Source organism: Erythrolamprus reginae, chromosome 2 (assembly GCF_031021105.1).
Source record: "Erythrolamprus reginae isolate rEryReg1 chromosome 2, rEryReg1.hap1, whole genome shotgun sequence".
In the NCBI taxonomy this organism is placed as follows: Eukaryota; Metazoa; Chordata; class Lepidosauria; order Squamata; family Dipsadidae; genus Erythrolamprus; species Erythrolamprus reginae.
The window spans coordinates 160165225-160186598 of NC_091951.1; the positions used below are offsets into that span (position 1 = coordinate 160165225).

General features: G+C 45.0%; 1 protein-coding gene across 3 annotated transcripts in view; it reads right to left on the reverse strand.

Annotated features, from left to right (window-relative positions):
* Window positions 1-21374, reverse strand: part of SLC38A10 (solute carrier family 38 member 10) — a 127415-nt gene that overhangs the window by 25638 nt on the left and 80403 nt on the right. For all 3 annotated transcript variants that reach the window (XM_070740192.1, XM_070740193.1, XM_070740194.1), the window contains exon 11: window positions 19271-19421. In XM_070740192.1, coding sequence (XP_070596293.1) covers window positions 19271-19421 — 151 coding nt within the window. The remainder of the gene's footprint in view (window positions 1-19270; window positions 19422-21374) is intronic.

Here is a 21374-nt window from a genome sequence, read left to right on the forward strand (position 1 = left end):
AATTGTAAGCCACTCATGACTGAGAGGGGCACCTATAGAAAATGAATGAATGGATGGATGGATGGATGGATGAATAAATGAATGGATGGATGAATGAATGAATGAATGAAGCAAAATTACAGCTTATGTGCCAGAGGAGAAGGCACTTTCCACACAATATCAACCGACATCGTCTCTTCTGTGACATTATTAATGCTCCGGTTTCTATGAAACATATTAAGAAGCTTTTACTCTTTTCAAATCTCGAGGAAAGAAAAAAAAAATGAGAAGGGATACACAGCAATTGTTAATGGGAAAACATATATATGCTTCTTTTTAACTATCAAAGGGAAAGAAGTAGCTTCCTTCCCTTTGCTAGTTGATTTTTGATGCTAGTCTATTGAGAAAAGATGCTGCAGAAAATACCAATGAAGTTTATTGTTTACTCTCGGTGTGCATGTACATGCACGTATTTTCTGCAAATCTGTTGCCACTCTTGGTCTGGTGGTAATTTTTAGAGGTAGAATTGAAAACATACCATTTCCCTTCAACTTTTCCCAAATTGGTGTCTTTTGAATTTGGTGGACACTTTACCTGTCATTATCTCCCCATTCATGAGGAATACAATAAATTAAGGAAAGCTCAATATCAAGTATAGGATATATAACTTGATATATTTGGATGGCATCAAGTTGGGAAACATTGTTCTAAGCCAGGGGTGTAAAAATCAAGTCCTGCAAGCTTAATAATAATAATAATAATAATAATAATAATAATAATAATAATAATAATTTATTAGATTTGTATGCCGCCCCTCTCCGAAGACTCGGGGCGGCTCACAACAAGCGATAAAACAATATTGTACAGGCACAAATCTAATATTAAGAAAAAACTAAAAAACCCTATCAATTAAAAACCAAACAGCACATACATACCAAACATAAATTATAATAAGCTTGGGGGAAAGGTGTCTCAAATCCCCCATGCCTGGCGGTTTAGATGGGTCTTAAGTAGTTTACGGAAGACGAGGAGGGTATGAGCAGTTCTAATCTCCGGGGGGAGTTGATTCCAGAGGGCCGGGGCCGCCACAGAGAAGGCTCTTCCCCTGGGGCCCGCCAGACGACATTGTTTAGTCGACGGGACCCGGAGAAGGCCAACTCTGTGGGACCTTATCGGCCGCTGGGATTCGTGCGGTAGTAGGCGGTTCCGGAGGTATTCTGGTCCAATGCCATGTAGGGCTTTAAAGGTCATGACCAACACTTTGAATTGTGGCCGGAAACTGATCGGCAGCCAATGCAAGCCACGGAGTGTTGTAGAAACGTGGGCGAATCTAGGAAGCCCCACGATAGCTCTCGCGGCTGCGTTCTGCACGATCTGAAGTTTCCAAACACTTTTCAAAGGTAGCCCTATGTAGAGAGCATTGCAGTAATCGAACCTCGAGGTGATAAGGGCATGAGTGACTGTGAGCAATGACTCCCTGTCCAAATAGGGCCGCAACTGGTGCACCAGGCGAACCTGGGCAAACGCCCTCCTCGCCACAGCCGAAAGATGATGTTCCAATGTCAGCTGTGGGTCGAGGAGGACGCCCAAGTTGCGCACCCTCTCTGAGGGGGTCAGTAGTTCCCCCCCCAGGGTAATGGACGGACAGATGGAATTGTCCTTGGGAGGCAACACCCACAGCCACTCCGTCTTGTCTGGATTGAGTTTGAGTTTGTTGACACCCATCCAGGCCCCAACAGCCTCCAAGCACTGGCACATCACTTCCACCGCTTCGCTGACTGGACATGGGGTGGAGATGTACAACTGGGTATCATCCGCATATTGATGATACCTCACCCCATGCCCTTGGATGATCTCACCCAGCGGTTTCATGTAGATATTAAATAGCAGGGGGGAGAGGACCGACCCCTGAGGTACCCCACAAGGGAGAAACCTAGAGGTCGACCTCTGACCCCCCACTAACACCGACTGCGACCGACCGGAGAGGTAGGAGGAGAACCACTGGAGAACAGTGCCTCCCACTCCCAACCCCTCCAGTCAGCGCAGAAGGATACCATGGTCGATGGTATCGAAAGCCGCTGAGAGGTCAAGAAGCACCAGGACAGAGGACAAGCCCCTGTCCCGGGCCCGCCAGAGATCATCCATCAACGCGACCAAAGCAGTTTCCGTGCTGTAGCCGGGCCTGAAACCCGACTGCTGGGGACCTAGATAATCGGCTTCTTCCAAGGACCGCTGGAGCTGGAGTGCCACCACCTTCTCGACAACCTTCCCCATAAAGGGAAGGTTGGAGACTGGACGATAGTTGTTAAGTACGGCTGGGTCCAGGGAGGGCTTCTTGAGGAGGGGGCGCACAAGCGCTTCTTTATAGAGTGATGGAAAAACTCCCCTCCCCAAGGAAGCGTTGGTAATCTCCTGGGCCCAGCTCCGTGTCACCTCCCTGCTGGCCGAAACCAACCAAGAGGGACACGGATCCAGTAAGCAGGTGGCAGAACTCACAGCTCCAATGGCCTTGTCCACTTCATCAGGTGTCACCAAGTCAAACTCCTCCCAGACAGATGGACAAAGACGTTTAGTCCCAGTCACCTCGACTGACTCATTGTCAGCCGATACTGCTATGCAATTGGAGTCGAGTTCAGCTCGGATCCGAGCGACTTTATCAGCGAAAAACGAGTTAAATTCCTCAGCACTGCCCTGCAAGGGTTCCCCAACTCCCCCCTGATTTAGAAGGGAGCGGGTTACCCCAAACAGGGCAGCCGGGCGGGATTCCGCTGATGCAATCAAGGTGGCATGGTACGCGCATCTTGCCGCCTTGAGCGCCACTTTGTAAGTCTTAATAAAAGCTCTTACAAGTGTTCGGTCGGATTCGGACTTACTCTTCCTCCATCGCTTCTCTAGACGTCTCTTCTGGCGTTTCAACTCCCGGAGCTCCTCGTTGAACCATGGAGCTCTACGGGGTCTAGTGCCACAGAGAGGTCGCAGTGGCGCAATTCGGTCAAGAGCCTCCGCTGCAGCCTTGTTCCAGGCCTCAGCAAGAGACTCTGCCGAGCTGTGGACGAGCGAATCTGGTAAAACCCCAAGCGCCTTCTGAAAGCCCTCAGGGTCCATCAGGCGTCTGGGGCGGAACCTCCTAATCGGTTCCGCCTCCCTGCGGGGGAGGATTGGAGCCAGGAAGTTGAGCCGCAGTAGAAAATGGTCTGACCATGACAAAGGCAATGCTTCTAAGCCCCTTAGTCTCAGACCACTATTCAATTGCTCCGAGAGGAATACCAAGTCGGGTGTGTGTCCACCCTCGTGAGTCGGACCCTGAACTACTTGAGTCAGGTCCATGGCTGTCATGGTGGCCATGAACTCCTGTGCTAATCCTGAGGAACCGCCGAGCGACGGCAGATTGAAGTCCCCCAGGACAATAAGTCCGGGGAACTCCACCGCCAGCCCGGCCACCTCTTCGAGCAGCACAGGCAGGGCTGTTGACACGCAGCTGGGAGGCAGGTATGTGAGTAACAAGCCCACCTGAACCCCTAAGTCCAACTTCACAAGGAGTGACTCACAACCCGCGATCTCAGGAGCAACGAGTCTACGCAGATGGAGGCTCTCCCTGGCTACAATAGCCACTCCTCCCCCCCTTCCCTGGGGTCGAGGCTGGTGCCATATCTGAAACCCAGCTGGACATATTTCCGAGAGAGGCACCCCTCCCTCTGGGCCCAGCCAGGTTTCAGTAACACATGCCAGATCGGCCTCCTCATCCAGGATCAGATCCCGGATGAGGAGAGCTTTATTCACGACCGATCTGGCATTGAGTAGCAGCAGCTTGAGCCCAGGGCCCGGATTACACTCATCACCAGGGCTCCGGTTTGAGCTCACGGAACCGGAACAAGGGATCGCTATTAAGCAGCGATCTCTTTTTCCTCCAGAACGGCTAGCCCCGTGACTCCCGCCATATCTACCTCTCCCCAGCAGGACCGGCCTGCTGGGCCGGTCTGGAAATATCAAAGGACCAGCCAGCAATGCCTCTGCCAGCCAAAATGTCCTTGGGGGGGCTTTCATGCGGCCCCCACCTGGCCCGTTTTTTGGCCTCCCTGGCCTCCCGTAGCATTCTGCTGGTGGAAAATAAGCCACATGGCATTGGACTAGATTACAATTATGTGGCCTCAAGTAAGTGTCTGATCTGGATAGAAAACAAGCAACGTTTTATGTTAATACTACAATTTAATGGCAGATTTTTTAAACTGTAGGTCAATTTAATCTACAATCAACAATCTATAATTGACAACCATTTCTATTTACTATCCTGGGAGTTTACCTCTGCTGTTAGAGCTTGTATTATCATGTTATTTATGCTATTGTTGTTTTTTTTTATTAGTTGAATAATAAAAATACAATAGTATAAATAGCTTTTCTGCCTGGAAAAGCAATTTACTATTAAACACTGGGCTGCAATTTTAGAAATAAAAAGTTTAGTGAAGTATGAAGACTAAGTAATAAATGTTCGCCAGTAATATCTGGTAGAAGAGATTGGGAATAGTAAAGAAATGTGGAAAGAAAGAAGAAAAGGGGAAAAAATGTATCTTGGGCCTGTTTCAAATGCCCGCCATGGCCACGCCCAACCTGGCCACGCCCCACCCCACCCCTCCGAGGTCAAACACAACCCCAATGTGGCCCTCAATGAAATAAGAGTTTGACACCCCTGTTCTAGGCCATTATACACCCTGCTTCATTACTCTTGCCATGCTTCTGAAAGGATCATGAAAGAAGAAAACCCAACAATTTCAAATAGAATGGATTATTTTAAAAATAGCAAAATATTTTCTTCTGGAAATGGACAAATATGAGTCTGTTGACATTTAGTAAAGAAACAATTAAAGCAAAATTTCAGCAGCATGCACAATGCCAACTGGTAATCACTTGTGCTGTTAGACAATAAATACAGAGTTATAGCTAAGGACATGAAGATAATGGGGTAATTATTGGTAGAGAAAAGGAATTAATTCATCTGATGTTACCCCAGGCTTCTAAACTAATATATCTCACAGTATCTAAAAAAGATGGTCTTGACATGATCACCAACACAAATCTCTCGCCCCCGACAAGAGAAACCCATAAGAACTAAGAAAATCCATAGGTACCACATCATCTGTTTCTTCTGTCATTCCTAATGGGGACACGTTCAGGGAGAAGACCCCCGCTCAGCTCCTGTCTCAACTCTGGAAGGAGGCAGTCACATGGCAGGCATCATAAAAAAGAGAGGAAATAAATATCCCCAATTTTTTACTAATGTGCACAGAAAAGTCATCGCATATGACAGTGATGGCCAACCTTTTTGGCATTGAGTAGCCCAACCGGAACATGTGTGCATGCGCGTGCCAGAGCGCCAGAAACCTGAAGACCACCTGGAGGGCACACACATGCTTGTTTTCTGGCCATCTTTCAGCCCCCCCCCCCCCCCCAAAAAAAAACCCAACCCAGCCTGAAAACCGGCCCAGAAACTAATCCAAAAACCGGCCTGAAACGAGCCTGGAAAATGGCTGGAAAACAGCCCAGAAAATGGCCTCCTTTTTTGGCTATTTTTCAGGCCATTTTCAGGCACTCTGATGCCCCAGGAAGATCAATTTACCAGTGTGCATGTGTACACCAGAAGCCAGAGGAGCAGCTGGCAACTGTGCATTTGCCTACAGAGAGGGCTCTGTGTGCCACTTTTGGGACATGTGCCATAGGTTCGCCATCATGGACACAGGACATTTAACTGACCCAAATCCTTGATTCTGTGCAGGTATTCTTTCTAGGCCAGTGATGGCAAACCTCTTTTTCCTTGGATGCCGAAATAGTGCTCGTGCGTGCTATTGCACAGGCCCACACTCATATTCAATAACCCTCCACCACGTGCCCACGGTCTCCCATTTCCTGACTTTCCAGTGGGCCCGGTAGGCCCATTTTTTGCCCTCCCCAAGCTCCAGAGGCTTTCAAGGAGCTTGGGAAGGACAAAAATGCCCTCTTCTGCTCCCCTGGAGGCTCTCCGGAGGCCAAAAAGGCCCTCCCAGAGCCTCCGTGTGAGCCAAAAATCAGTTGGCAGGTGCCCACATGTGCGCTGGAGCTGAGCTAGGGCAATGGCTTGCGGGCCAGCAGATATGGCTCTGCTTGCAACCTGTGGCACACGTGGCATAGGTTTGCCATCATGGGTCTAGGCCCAAACCCAAGAACAGATAACAACAACAAAAAGGACAGGTGGGGTGGGTTGTCAGGGGATAAGTCTGCAAAGGCTTACCCAATATGAGAGAGAGAGAAAGAGAGAGAGAGAGAGGGAGAGAGGAGAGAGAGAGAGAGAAAGAGGATACTTTCACTAAGAAAATCTGTAAATGTTAACTATTAATACTTTTACAAGGTGACTGAGCGGCATGGTGGCAGGGATGGGGGTGGGGGAACTAGTTCACTGTTTTCTCCTGACATGCAGACTGTAAAACTGAACAAAAAATGACAGCAGGGCAATAGCTCCTTTTTCTGTGTCATAGGAGCTATTAAAAGATTGTTCTCCCAAAGCACCAGGGAGTGCTCCAACAAGCCAAGCTGTTCCAGCAGTTATTAGAAGCTAAGGGAGGAATGGGGGTGGGGTGGGGGGTGTAATCCATTTCACACAGAGCTCCAGCTTCTCCTATGCATAGCCAACAAGCTGGGGGGAGAGAGGAGGAGAAAGCAGAGCGAGACAGGAATGACAAAGTAAGTGCATCCAAAACGCCTATTACAGGTGTAACCTTTGAAGCTCGCAAGGCCTCCCTACGCTTGCCCCCCCCCAAAATCCCTTCCCTGTAACACAGATGTCAGAACGGTAGTCTTTTGCACAGGATGACCGTAAGTGGAACAGACGAACAGCACACACCAGACACCCAGACGCAGCCATGTCTCATCAGAGGCAAAAAAAGGGTAAATCTGAACGGATAGATTTGGGGGTGGGGGAAAGATGGCAGGGGTGAATCACGGGGACCACGTTGTTTTCATTTCTGGTCTAGCTGGGAAGAAGGTAGAGAAACAGCGAATCAGACTTTTGATATGGGGGGAAAAAACCCCACTGAGGAATGCAACAGAAAGAAGGCTCCGAGCAACGATTTTAAAGCAGGGAGCTGCAAAATATTTTTTTTTAAAAAAAAATCCACCCAGGGAGATCCTTTTGGGGGGGGGGGGTATTTTTCAAAAGCAAAAAAAAAGAAATTGCTTAATTAGATTTTTTGTTTTAAATGGATAATTGCCTCCATGTGCTTTCAAAGGCAGTTTAGCAATCTCTTAACATCCGCATGCCCTATTACAGCAGCCTTGCTGTGGAAGGGGTTTTTATACCTTCGGAAGCAGCGGCTGACAGGAAACACCTATCGATATGGTGTGTGTGTGTGTGTGTGTGTGTGTGTGTATGTGTGTATACTGGGCACTTGGGAGTCGTTCATAAAAGCGTGATTCAAAATTTCCTGGTCAATATGTGTTCACATAAAAGGGCAGCGTTCTAATATACCTAATCTCCAAACCCATGGGGCAGAGTTTAATGAAAGTTTATACAATTCTATATCTTCAAAAGCCGCCGTTCCAAAAAAAATAGAAAAAAATCTCAAGCATCCTAGCATCTACTGATGGGCAATGGATGTATGACAAAGGCAGAAGTCCAAAATGCACATCAACGGCCTCAACAAGCCAAACACGAATTAAAGTTGCTGGTGGTTGCGCGGGTGGGGGAGTGGGACTGGGACAAATTCAGAAACAAGCTGGGAAAAGGGTCCCTCTGCACGCTGCCTGAAGAGGAAAGCCATGTGTTTCCGCAAGAGGCTCGTGCAAGAAATGAGAAACAGATGTGGGCTGAAAGAGGGGGTATTGGTGACAGCCAAGTAACCCAGAAGCCCCATACGTGGTTTGAATGACAGACTGCAGCTCCCTGGGAAGCAGGTTCTTTTGGCAAAATTAATTCGCAATGGAGAGAGGGGAAGATGGTGCATTTAGCACAGAAGCATCCCTTAAAAGATAACCTTATAAGGTGTGAAAGAAAGACGGCAGGCTCTGACACCATAGGAACACACCAACACTCCGCAGTCTGCATTGGTTGCCGATCGGTTTCCGGTCACAATTCAAAGTGTTGGTTATGACCTATAAAGCCCTTCATGGCATCGGACCAGAATATCTCCGGGACCGCCTTCTGCCCCACGAATCCCAACAACCAGTTAGGTCCCACAGAGTTGGCCTTCTCCGGGTCCCGTTAACTAAACAATGTCGTTTGGTGGGACCCAAGGGAAGAGTCTTCTCTGTGGCAGCCCCGACCCTCTGAAACCAACTTCCCCCAGGTATCAGTTGCCCCCACCCGCCTTGCCTTTTGTAAGCTCCTTAAAACCCACCTCTGTTGTCAGGCATGGGGGGAACTGAGACATTCCCTTCCCCCTAGGCTTATAAAATGTATGCATGGTATGTCTGTATGTATGATTGGTTTCTTAAATTGGGGTTTTTTACATTACTTTTAATATTAGATTTGTTCATATTGTCTTTTTACTGTTGTTAGCCGCCCCGAGTCTATGGAGAGGGGTGGCATACAAATCTAATTAATAAATAAATAAAATAATAAATAAATGAGGAGATCTTCTAACACAGCGAGAAGACGTCCCTTCTAGAGTCCCTGAAGAATGGAGAGGCTTGCGGCCTTTTTGTTCATACCTAGCTGAGGGCTTCAATGGATTGTGCTTCCTTATGTGTGGCTTAAATAGAGCTATGCTTTCAATGGCTAGGATATCATACGGTCCATTGACCCCACTTGCAAAAAGGCCGCAATCAGAAAATCTTTCATGCCTTGAATGCCTCAACCATATTTTGGAATATGGTTAATATATCTACCCTCTAATAGGGACAGATTGCCGAAATACATTTAAACAATACTCTGCAGTTCTCTGAACTATTCTGGAGTTAAAGCAATGTTCTCTCCTCGTGTGTCCTCTTATGATCTCCAAGTCTCACCAAAGATCCTTTAAATGTTATCTTCTGTGAATGTCAGTAAACACATAGAGAGATACATGCTTGCCTATTTCCCATCCGTTACAGCGTTTCATTCTTCATCACAAGGAATCACTCTCAGATCTACTTAAATAGAGTTCCAGAAAAGTTAGAAAAAGAGGGGGAAAGTGCAATAATAATCCTATTCTGTTTCACTGGTTCTTTTTCCTAGATTAGCACATGGAAGACTAGCATTTATAGATCTCCAGACGATTTGCAGGAGATTGGGAAAGGTTCCCAATACTAAAACAACGAATAGGAACAGTTCAAAAATATTTTTCCACTTAAAATTACACAATTGAAAGAGAATGTCTGGGAGAGAAAACCAGGAGAGGAAAGAATTGTATGGAGTAATATGGAAAAGGAAAATATGGAAAATATCCTTTTCTGTTCATAACCTGTCTCTCTGTTCTTCTGTAATCTTTATGAAATTTTGTCTCTTTAAAAGGAAACAAAATAGATATGCATTTATTTTCCTCGAGCGATGTCACTCCCTTTATACAAGCTGGAATAACCATGATGGAATGCTTTCTACATGGCCCCTCTGTCCATTAACGCAGTCTCTCTTTCTTGTAATTTCAATACCACGACAGAATATTTGGGGGGAAACCAGGAGAGGAAAGAACTTTGAGTGTTGGCTTTTTTAGATCACAAACTGCCTAAACTGAGCATGTGCTCAAAGGCATCCTGTTTCTTAATTTATAGCCTATGTCTAACCCCATGGGTATTTTTCACCAAGCTCTGATTCACCCTGCTAATCTAAACAACAGTTGAATGAATTTATTCGTTTGCCTAAATTATCAATTAAATAGTACAAAATCTACACTGACTCACGTGAGGTCCTATGATTTCCTTGGCCTGATAAACATGTATGTATGGCATTAGTAATGCAAAAGAGATTCAAATATTTTCCCCCCAGTTTTACTGGGACTGTTTGTTTTCAAAACTGACAAATGTTTGCTTTAACAGTTAGCTGGTGATGGCGCAGAACTACCACTGATAAACAAACTTTAGGGAGGAAAATGCTTATCAGTGTATAAAATTGGCAACAGAATAGTTACACAGTTCTTTCTCCAAAGGAAAAACTATCATTGGCTGTTTTCCAACCCACAAGCTTTCTAAATCCAAAAAAAAAAAATGATAAAAAGTTCAGATTTGAGGCCACACCTTAACTAGGGCATGATAAACAAAATTTATTTGCACATTTTTCTTGCACATGATTGACAATATGCATCCTATATTCTTTTATAAACCTGAAAATACACTGCTTAAAAAAAATAAAGGGAACACTTAAACAACAGAATATAACTCCAAGTATTCAATGAGAATATTTCATTCATTCAGATCCAGGATGTGTTGAGTGTCCCCTTTATTTTTTTGAGCAGTATATAAAACTGTTGGGTGAAAAAGTCAGGTGTTGGTTTTGATACATTATTTGCCACTTTTGACCAAAATATCATGTCTTTGTCCTCTCCCTGCAAAATTGCAATCTCCAGCAGGTTTGGAGAACTGTGGATGCTTCTTTTTTTTGGGGGGGGGGGGTCATCCTCTGTGAACTATGGCAGTGTTTTTCAACCAGTGTGCCGTGGCACACTAGTGTGCCGCAAGACATGGTCAGGTGTGCCGCGAAGCTCAGAGAGAGAAAGAAAACAAGAGAAAGAAAGAGAAAGAAAGAGCAAGAGAGAGAGAAAGAAAACAAGAGAGAAAGCAAGCAAGAGAGAGAAAGAAAGAAAGCAAGAGAGAGGGAAAGAAAGAAAGCAATAGAGAGAGAAAGAAAGAAAGCAAGAGAGAGAAAGAAAACAAGAGAGAAAGCAAGCAAGAGAGAGAAAGAAAGCAAGAGAGAGAGAAAGAAAGAAAGCAAGAGAGAGAAAGAAAGAAAGAAAGAGAGAGAAAGAAAACAAGAGAGAAAGAAAGCAAGAGAGAGAAAGAAAGCAAGAGAGAGAGAAAGAAAGAGAGAGAGAAAGAAAGAAAGCAAGAGAGAGAAAGAAAACAAGAGAGAAAGCAAGCAAGAGAGAGAAAGAAAGCAAGAGAGAGAGAAAGAAAGCAAGAGAGAAAGAAAGAAAGCAAGAGAGAGAAAGAGAACAAGAGAGAAAGAAAGCAAGAGAGAGCAAGAGAGAGAAAGAAAGAAAGAGAGAAAGACATAGAGGGAAGTAGGGAGGGAGAGAGAAAGAGCAAAAAAGAGGAAAGAAGGAAGAGAGAAAGAAAGAGGGATGGAGAGAGAGTGAAAAAAAGAGGGAGAGAAAGATGGAGAGAGAAATAGCGAGAGGAAGAGAGAGAATTTTTTGTCCAAACTTTTTTTAGCCGCCCCGCCCCCCCCCCTCAATGTGCCTTATGGTTTTGTAAATGTAAAAAATGTGCCGCGGCTCAAAAAAGGTTGAAAATCACTGAACTATGGTATAGAACCATGGAGACACCAAAGAGATACAGGGTTTGCCTAATTCCTCTTTGCTACTTTAGGAAACGGCTTAATATTAACTTCTTTCTAGTTAAGAGCCTTCGGCAGAGCAAGCTTTATACCAGGGGTCCCCAAATTTGGCAACTTTAAGACTTGGAGACTTCAACTCCCAGAATTGTTGATTAGAAAAATAAACAGATGATAAGTGGGGAAATAAACAGATAAGGCTGCCTAGAGGGAACCAGAGAGAACAAACAATTTCATTTAAAGGAAAATAGACCCATTAGTGCAATGCAGCAACACTATTTTACTATAAAAGAAATTAGACTGTTTGTGAACAATGTGCTCAAAAATTGCTTACTTTTTTTTTTTTAATATCACAAAGGGTACAGATTTCATGGATAAAACAGATTTGAATGTGGGACTTGGAGTTTTAAAAATGTTGGGTTACAAAAGCTATATGGAAAAAATTGCTGTGGCTCTGAAAATAGCTTTTAAAATGCCAGAGTAGAAAAATATTGTGGAAAAAGAACTCAAAATAGATTTATAGATGAAACCACATTTGGAATACTGTCTTCAGTTCTGGAGACCTCAGCTACAAAAAGATATTGATAAAATTAAACGGGTCCAAAGACGGGCTACAAAAATGGTGGAAGGTCTGAAGCATAAAACTTAGGAACGACTTCATGAACGATATATATATATAACTTAATCTGTATAGTCTGGAGGACAGAAGGGAAAGGAGGGACATGATCGAAATATTTAAATATGTTAAATGGTTAAATAAGGTTCAGGAGAGAAGTGTTTTTAATAGGAAAGTGAACACAAGAACAAGGGGGCACAATCTGAGGTTAGTTGGGAGAAAGATCAGAAGCAACGTGAGAAAATATTATTTTACTGAAAGAGTAGTAGATGCTTGGAACAAACTTCCAGCAGACGTGGTTGGTAAATCCACAGTAATTGAATTTAAACATGCCTGGGATAAACATATATCCATCCTAAGATAAAATACAGGAAATAGTATAAGGGCAGACTAGATGGACCATGAGGTCTTTTTCTGCCGTCAATCTTCTATGTTTAAACCAGTTGATTTCTTAAAAACTAGAGGCAACATACAAATAATAATCAAAAGAATGATTTGGAAAGCCTTCTTAGCTAGGATTTACAAAACGAATGAATAAAACCAAGGAAATTGTTCCTGATAGGAGACAAAGAGCAAATGATAAGAAGTCAAATTATGGTCATTTGACATGTCAGGATTAAAGCTTTTAAAAAGTAAATAGGCGTTGATTGCTTACCTGAACGCCTCTTCTCGTACGGTGAGCGGGTACAGCAGTCACATGGGTTGCTCATGTCCAATCCGGTGGAACTGAGCCTAGTGTTAAAAAAGCTTGCCGGATCCGCCCCTTCCCCAGAATTCGCGAATCCATAGACTAGGCTCAGCTGTGAAGCTCTGTAGTGTTCAACTCTTATTGTTAGAGGAAGAAAGGTTATAGGAAGATAAAGAAGACACATACAAGGGCGGGAAGTGACTGCTGTACCCGCTCACCGTACGAGAAGAGGCGTTCAGGTAAGCAATCAACGCCTATTCTCCGTACTGAAGGAGCGGGTCCAGCAGTCACATGGGACATACCCAATAGATGGTCCCTAGGGTGGGATTAAATTGCTATCGTGTGAGATAACGGATTGGAGTACCCTTCTGCCGAAGGCAGCGTCCGCTGAAGCGTAAGAATCAATCTTGTAGTGCCTGATGAAGGAATTTGGCGAGGCCCAAGTGGCTGCTTTGCAGACCTCCTCCAACGGGGCTTGAGTCGCCCAAGCGGCCGAGGTGGCTGCGCTCCTGGTGGAATGCGCTGTGATGTTCCTTGGAACTGAGAGGGAGGCCGACTCATAGGCCTTAGATATAGTCCCTCTGATCCAACGGCCTATTACTGTTGAAGACACTTTGGCACCCATGACTCTGGGGTGATAGGCTATAAAAAGTGCTTCTGACCTCCGAAAGGGTCCTGTGCGTTGGATATAGATTCTCAGCGCTCTAATGAGATCCAGGGTGTGCCATCTAATTGCCAAGGGATGGTCTCGTTGGAGGCAGAAGGAAGGTAGGACAATATCCTGAGTTCTGTGGAACATGGAACTGACCTTGGGTAAGAAGGTGGGGTCCAGTCGCAAGACTACCTTGTCCTGATGAAATTGACAAAGGTCCTGCCTGATTGAAAGGGCAGCCAGCTCCGAAATGCGTCGGGCAGAGGTAATAGCCACCAGGAATGCTACCTTAAAGGATAGGTACCTGAGGGACGCCGATTTTAGGGGTTTGTATGGTGCCTGCGTGAGGGAATGGAGAACCCGTGGCAAATCCCAGGATGGATACCTGTGGACCCTGGAAGGTCTGAGGTTGGCTATGCCCTTGAGGAATTCCTGAACTTCTGGGAAGGATCGGAGAGGCTGTCTGCGGGGGCCCCCTAGGACAGATGAAATGGCTGCCAGATGACGCCGGAGGGTGCTGGTAGAGAGTCCTTTATGGAACCCTTGCATAAGGAAGGAAATGATTCTGTGAATGGGAATGCACAGGGGAGAGAGGCCTTCCTGTAGACACCACTGGTGAAACTTGGACCACGTGTGGTCGTATATTCGATTGGTCGAACCCCTTCTGGCCTTTAAAATGACCTCCACTGTATCGGGGTCGTGACCACGCAGTTCTAAATCTCTCCTGATAACAGCCAGGCGGTGAGGTGGAACCACTCCGGGTCTGGATGGAATGAGGCCCCCTGCCGCAGCATATCCCCCGAAACGGGGAGTCGCCAAGGGTCCTGGACGGACAACTGTTGGAGATCCGCGAACCAGGGCCGGCGGGGCCAATGAGGGGCGATTAAGATTACTCCGGCCCTCTCGGTGAGGACCTTGTGAATCACGTCCGGGAGAATTGGAATTGGAGGGAATGCGTAAAGTAGGCCTGGAGGCCATGGACTTCGGAGGGCATTGATTGCTTCCGCTCCCGGGGATGGAAATCTGGAAAAGAAGCGAGGGAGTTGGGCGTTCGCATTGGTCGCGAAGAGATCCAGAATTGGTAGGCCGAATCTGAGGCTGATTTGATGGAACAGGTCTTGATGGAGGTTCCACTCTCCCGGGTCTATCGTTGCTCGAGATAGCCAATCCGCCTGGACGTTGAGGCTCCCCGAGATGTGGTCGGCTAGGAGCGACCGAAGATGTTTTTCCGCCCAAAGGCCTAACTTGAGAGCCTCCCTCATGAGGGCCTTGGATCTCGTGCCCCCCTGTCTGCAGATATGGCTTTTTGTGGCAATGTTGTCGGTGAGAATGAGAACGTGCCGGTTGGGAATGCGAGGAGAGAAATGCTTCAGAGCCAGGGAAACGGCTCTTAACTCTAGCCAATTGATTGGCTTGGAAGCTTCCTCCGGGGACCACGTGCCCTGGGCTATCATCCCCTGGGCGTGGGCGCCCCATCCCGATAGACTGGCATCTGTGGTGATGACAAATTGATCCGGGCACCTGGACGGGGATCCTTTGTCCATGGCCGGAGACTTCCACCACTTGAAGGATCTGCGAACAACTGGTGGGATGACAATGCGACGATTTGAGTTGCTGTGCCCCGATCTCTGAAAGGGTAATAGGAGCCACTGAAGTTCCCTAGCATGAAGGCGAGCCCAGGGAATGATGCCTATGCATGACACCATCTTCCCCAAAAGGGAAGACAGGGTTACTATGGATACTGAAGGTTTAGATAAAATGCAAGAAATTAACTCCCCTATACTGAGTTTTCTCTCGGGAGAGAGAAAAACCTGGGAGGATTCTGAATTAATAATGGATCCCAGGTGTAATATGGATGTGGAAGGTTGGAGATGACTTTTATCAAAGTTGATGGAAAATCCATGGTCCTGAAGGACTGACATGGTGATAGAAAGGTCTGTTTTCACTTTCTCTAGGGAGTTCCCATGAATCAAAATATCATCAAGATAACATAAAATGTGAATGGGAGACGCCCGGATATAGGCCGCCAGGGACCCCAAGAGCTTTGTAAAGACCCGAGGGGCCGAGGAAAGGCCAAATGGCATCGCCCTATACTGGAAATGCCTGCCTTGAAAGGAGAAACGTAAAAATTTTCTGTGGCATTTGGCTATAGGAATGTGGAGGTAGGCCTCAGTGAGGTCTAAAGAGACCATGAAATCTCCCGTGTGGATGGCGGCCAAAATAGATGATAAGGAGTGCATCTTAAACTTCCTATATTTGATGAACAGGTTCAGCTTCTTTAAATCCAAAATAGCTCTCCAACCTCCAGAGGATTTTGGAACCATAAATAGGATGGAATAAAAACCTAGACCCTTCTGACCGGAGGGAACCGGTTGAATGGCTCTGATGGACAATAAGTGGGAAATGGCCTCCTCCATACGGTTACAATCCGAGGAGGACCTGGGAGAAGGGCAGGAAATAAAACGTTTCGGGGGGGGAGAAATAAATTCTAAAAGAAGGCCTGTTTGAACAGTGTCAATGACCCAGGGGTCCTTGGAGGTGAGACGCCAATTAGAGGCGAAATGGGCTAGACGACCACCTATGGGAATTGAGGAAAAATTACCATCTAGGTTTCTTTGAAGCCCTGTTAGAGGACGCTCCCCTTTGGAAGCGAAAACCTCTGCCCCTGGAGTTCCTACTTTGGGAACGAAAGCGGGGGGAATACTGACCTGGAGATCTCTGATAGGAAGCCGCTTGATCTTGCTGACGCCCTGGGCGACGAAAGGACTGCGTTTTGGTAGCCTTTTTGGTGGTTGGACCCAAAACTTTCTTCTTGTCCGTGGTTTCCGTGAGGAGTGGATCCAGAAGATCACCGAAAAGAAGGTCGCGCTTTAAGGGTCCCAGGGATAACTGCCACTTCTGGCGTACTCCCGCTTGCCAAGGGCGAATCCATAGGAGTCTTCTTGCCGTTGTAGAAGCTGCAATAGACTTAGCAGAAAATCTAGTAGATTGTAAAGTGGCATCAGCCACGTACTGGGCAGCTGCAAAGACCTTGTTGAAGTCTTGTTGACCTCTCAAGTCATCGGGAGGAATATGCTGTTGAAGTTGGCGAAGCCACAGAAGCATGGCTCTGGAGAAAAAGGAAGCCGCTGCAGAACTTTTAATGGCCCAGGAATCTGCGGTGAATCCTCTTTTGAGCATTTGTTCAATCCGCTTGTCCTCTGGGCGGAGGACTTCCTCTGCTTCGCCTGGCACAGCAGCCGCCGAGTGAAGGATCTTGACAGGTTCATCCGGTTTAGGAAAGGATAGGAGCTCCTCATAGGAGGAGGAAAGTTTGTACAATTTTCTGTCCTTAGTTGAGGGATTAAGCCCAGAGGCTGGGAAGTCCCACTGCTTAAGTAAGGCATCTTTAAACAATTTAGGCATAGGAATTACCTCGTTATCCTCCTGTTCCTCTGTGAAGTAAGGTAAATTCTCCTCCGGGGGATCAGTGGATGTGGAGGCCTGTTTCTCCTGGGCCGCCAATCCCGTAGAAATTCTAGCTTTGAGGAGGAGAGATTTGAACAATTGAGAAGGAAAAATAGTAATTGGAGAAGGAACCTTTATTTGGGATTCCTCATCATCTGAGAGACCTTGAAAGGGATCCTCATCCTCCTCCATATCCTCATATTCGTCCTGAGAGGAATCTGAATCATCCTGAATAGGAGCTCTAACCGCTGGGGAAGAACCCAAGGGGCGGGAGGGACGAAGAGGTGGAGGAGGTAAGGGAAGCTCATTGATGGTAGAGAATTTAGCATCAATGGCCTTGGACAACACAGAAAAAATAGATTGGAATTCAGGAGGTAAATTAGAAATATCAGCAGGAATGGCAGAAGAATCCCTGAAGGCCTGGGAGGGTCCTGGCTGGGGAGAATCTTCAATAATATCTGGTTCCTCTGGACCTATTCCCCATAGGTTAGGTTGGGGTCTGTCTAGGTTTGGCTCATCCAGAGATAACACAGGGACCCCAGAAGGAGGCAGACTAGAAGCCTCTGAGGGGTCTTGACTACTGAGTACTTGGGCCTGTACTTTCAAACGCTTTGCTGATTTGTCATGGATTCTTTGTAGGGCTAGGTCCCTTCTCTTCTCAGCCCTGGTGACCTTGGTCGAGGGGCGGGCCCCTGAAGAAGAGGAGGTCGAGGCCTGGGGGATACTGGTAATCTCATCGCCTGTAGGCCTGGCCTCTCTGGGACCTTTAGTTGTGCCTCTCTTGGGAAAAGTAGCCATAGTCTGACAATTAACAGAAGACCAGGCTGAGCCAAATAACTGAATAATTAGGGAGAAGAATTTCAAAGCCTTCCCAAGAGGAATGGATCCTGCTCCGAGGCCTCGGAGCTGCTGAGACTTGAGGGCAATCTGGGCAAACCCAGAGTTCGTGTCCCCAAATACAGCGTGGCCAGCCTCCCTAAACTTTAATTAAAGTAAACCAAGGCACTCTGGTTGGAGGCTTAGCCGGTGGAGAATTAAGCCTGAGCGTCCCAAAGCCCACTCCGGGATCCACGCGGTGGACTGAGGCCTACGCGGCTGGCAGGAGGCCAACACGAGAGGCCTAAATTTAAAAAGGGCGCGAAGGCCTTCGCGCCGAAAAATCGCTCCGTAATAGAAATCTTAAAGGGGAAGCGATCGACTAAGTCCAGGAGACTAGAACAAGCGTCTCACTCCGCAGGAGGTATTTTTTAAGCCCTTTAACAATAATACAATAATACAATAATGAATCAATGAATCAATACTTGCACCCAGACCTCCAGGCCAAAGGATTAAAAGAATCCACAAGCGGCAGCGGGGATCGTAAACGGCAAAACAGCCGGGGGAAAACGAAACCGCAACTTCTCCCAAGGAAAAAAGCCGAGCCGCAAACGGCTGGCGCTATTAGTGCAAGTAATTAAATAAAGATAAAAAATCTTACTACTTTTGAAGAAAAAGATCGAAGGGAAGGTGTTAGAATGTTGAACGAGCTATCACAATACAACCGCAGGATATGCGAACTGAGCGAATTCGGGAAGGGGCGGATCCGGCAAGCTTTTTTAACACTAGGCTCAGTTCCACCGGATTGGACATGAGCAACCCATGTGACTGCTGGACCCGCTCCTTCAGTACGGAGAACAGGTGGTCTATGAAATGAATCTATGTCATCAGAGTTAAAATATGTATGGTGTGGTTTCTGCAAAGCTACTAATGGGATTTCTTTTTGACCAGAACTGCACAGAAGAGTTTTAAGAATCTGTTTACAAGCTGGCTGAGAATTCTTTTGCTTTATTTCTTAAAGAAAGTGATGAATTTGGATTACAAATGATTTTTTAAAAATTAAGATTAAAATATAGTATATGTGTTAATATTTCTGGGTTTTTATAGGCTTTTATAATTTTATTATTGACGAGGGATAGGAAAAAGCTATTTTTTTAAAAAAATGAAATACTAGAGAAGCTGTCAAGTCAATGCAACTGTTTGTACTTGTCTGGAAGGAGGAGGAGAATCAACTTTTATATACCCATATTTATTTTAAAATATACTTATTGCATTGTTATATAACAGATGAGATCAAGGTTCAGTTGCTATGACTACACATTTGCTTCTGGGTTTTCAAAAACAGAAGAAGGAAAGGAAAGATTAAGGGCATATTCTAACACATATTTAACCATTTAAAGGTTAGAGATGATATATAAAGCATGTTAACTCCCCTACAAAAATCTGCCTCCCGAGAAAAAGATTGCCCCAGCTTGTTAATTTTAAAAGCAATCACGAAGGGGAAAAAGAGATTATAGTCGGTACATTATCTTTCTTAAAAATATCTTTCAGCACTGTGATCCTATGAATGGACTGGAGTGCAACTATATTTAATGAATTTATATAGCATTTTGCAGCACAGTTTTCCAAGAAAATGTCACATACCTGAGATTTTAGCAGAGTCTTGTTCCTTATTTATTTCTCTAGGCCCGTTGTCTGGTTCCACGACTTCAACTTTTGCTGGAGTCTCTTGAATTGCCGATAAAGTTGTGTAGGTGCTGATAATTAACACTCCCAAACCAATCCATAATATGATCTGTGCAACAAAAGTTCAGAATCTTGAATGCACGGATGCACAATTCCTAGCACCTTCACAATCCCCAAACCTCTTTTGAGGGCTTCAGGACCCTTCCCTAACTATCGCCAAATAGTGTTACTATTATTATTATTATTATTATTATTATTATTATTATTATTATTATTATTATTATTTAGCATTTTGAAGAGACAAGGATTCTCCACTTGGTTGAATAGTAAATATTATAGAACTAAAAAGAAACATCTCTAAGCAATCGTACAAATCAAGGAAACATGTTTGTGTGCGCATGTGTGTATATGTGTGCATGAAAATGTATGTGTTAACATTCTTCCAAACATACTGCGTTATTGCCCTACTAAACGTGGCCTGCAGTCTATCCATTCTTTGATGCCAAATACAAAGGAAAGCAGAATGCAAAATAGGGAAAGGAGAGAGGCAACAAAAAGGGCTTTGAGATACCTTAGAGCAGTGGTTCTCAACTTTTCTAATGCCGCGACCCCTTAATACAGTTGCTCATGTTGTGGTGACCCCCAACCATACGTCTAGTGCCAATTCTCCCAACAGAGCTTTAAGATGATTGGCAGGAAGGTTAGAGGGACACTACTGTAAACGCCTGATTGATCGGATTGTAAAAATATGTTCCAAGGAGCCAGAATAGAAGCTTTAGTTCCTAACACCATGGGACATTTGTCTTTTCCCATGGTCTCAGACGACCCCTGTGAAATGGTCGTTCGACCCCAAAGGGGGTCCTGACCCCCAGGTTGAGAACCACTGCCTTAGAGGCTTGTTTATGGAGAACAATTGTGTATGGTTCTTACTCTAGATTTCTTCAGCCTTTCAGCTATTGTCAATATCCATTGTTCCTCTTCTGTCTTCCAATCTTCTTCCCTTTATTTTCTTTGATCTTCCTTCCTTAACCTCATTTCTTTCCCTCGAAACTATTTTCTCATATCCCCAATTGGTTTGTTTTCTAGGTTTTATTTCCTTCCTTCTTTTCATTTCTTAAAGTTCTAGTACTTCTATCAGCAATTTTCCTCCTATCTCCCTTATCCTTTACTGTAATCTATGTAATTCAGGCAGCAGCTACTGGAGACTATCCCCATCTCCACCCCACCCCCCGCGTCCTGCAACATGACATTGTGACATTAAGGCCACCCAATCAATTGTATCACAGCTAGAGGATTCATCAACACCAGCCAAAATCACCCAGTGCATTATAGCACATATGGCATCGAAATTGAATTATGCCTCAAACTCAACACACTAACTGCATGATCCAGTAAAAATTAAATGGGGTAAGTGCTTTAATATCAACAAGGTCAAAACTCAGTTACATTGGACTGATACAGAAAGAACCTAAACAAGCTAGTCCTGGATTGTACTGATCTGCATTGTAAGGGATATACAGTATATTGGATGGTACTAAAACAATTATGAAAACATGCTTTGGACTGTAGGCAAATACAACGTCTACATACTATTTATTAAAGTAAAACCTTCTTTTTCAGGCTTCCGCCATTTTAATAAGTCAATTAATACAGGTTAGTATAACTGGTAGTGGAAGCTTTTTCAGGCTTTCACATTCTTTAATGAGCAACACTCATACAAAATCCAAAGCACGTCTGTATTATATATGAAGCATGTGGAATTCTAAAACCCAGTATTATCCATTTGTCAGGGGAAAAAGCATTTGCAAGAACTGTCTTTTTGCCATTTGTTGCTGTCAGCTATTTATTGAACAAAATAAATTAATCTCCTATAAAGTTTTTACAAACTTTGCGATTCTCATTTTGAGTCTAGGTCTCGTACACATGAGTACAGATATAGCAACATCTACTCAGTTTTTTTGAGAAAATGGAAATTCTACTCAGAAGAGAAAACCAAAAAGGAATCCAAACTTATTTAGTGACAAAGAAACAACATAAAATGCAATTAAAGATTTTAAGGAAA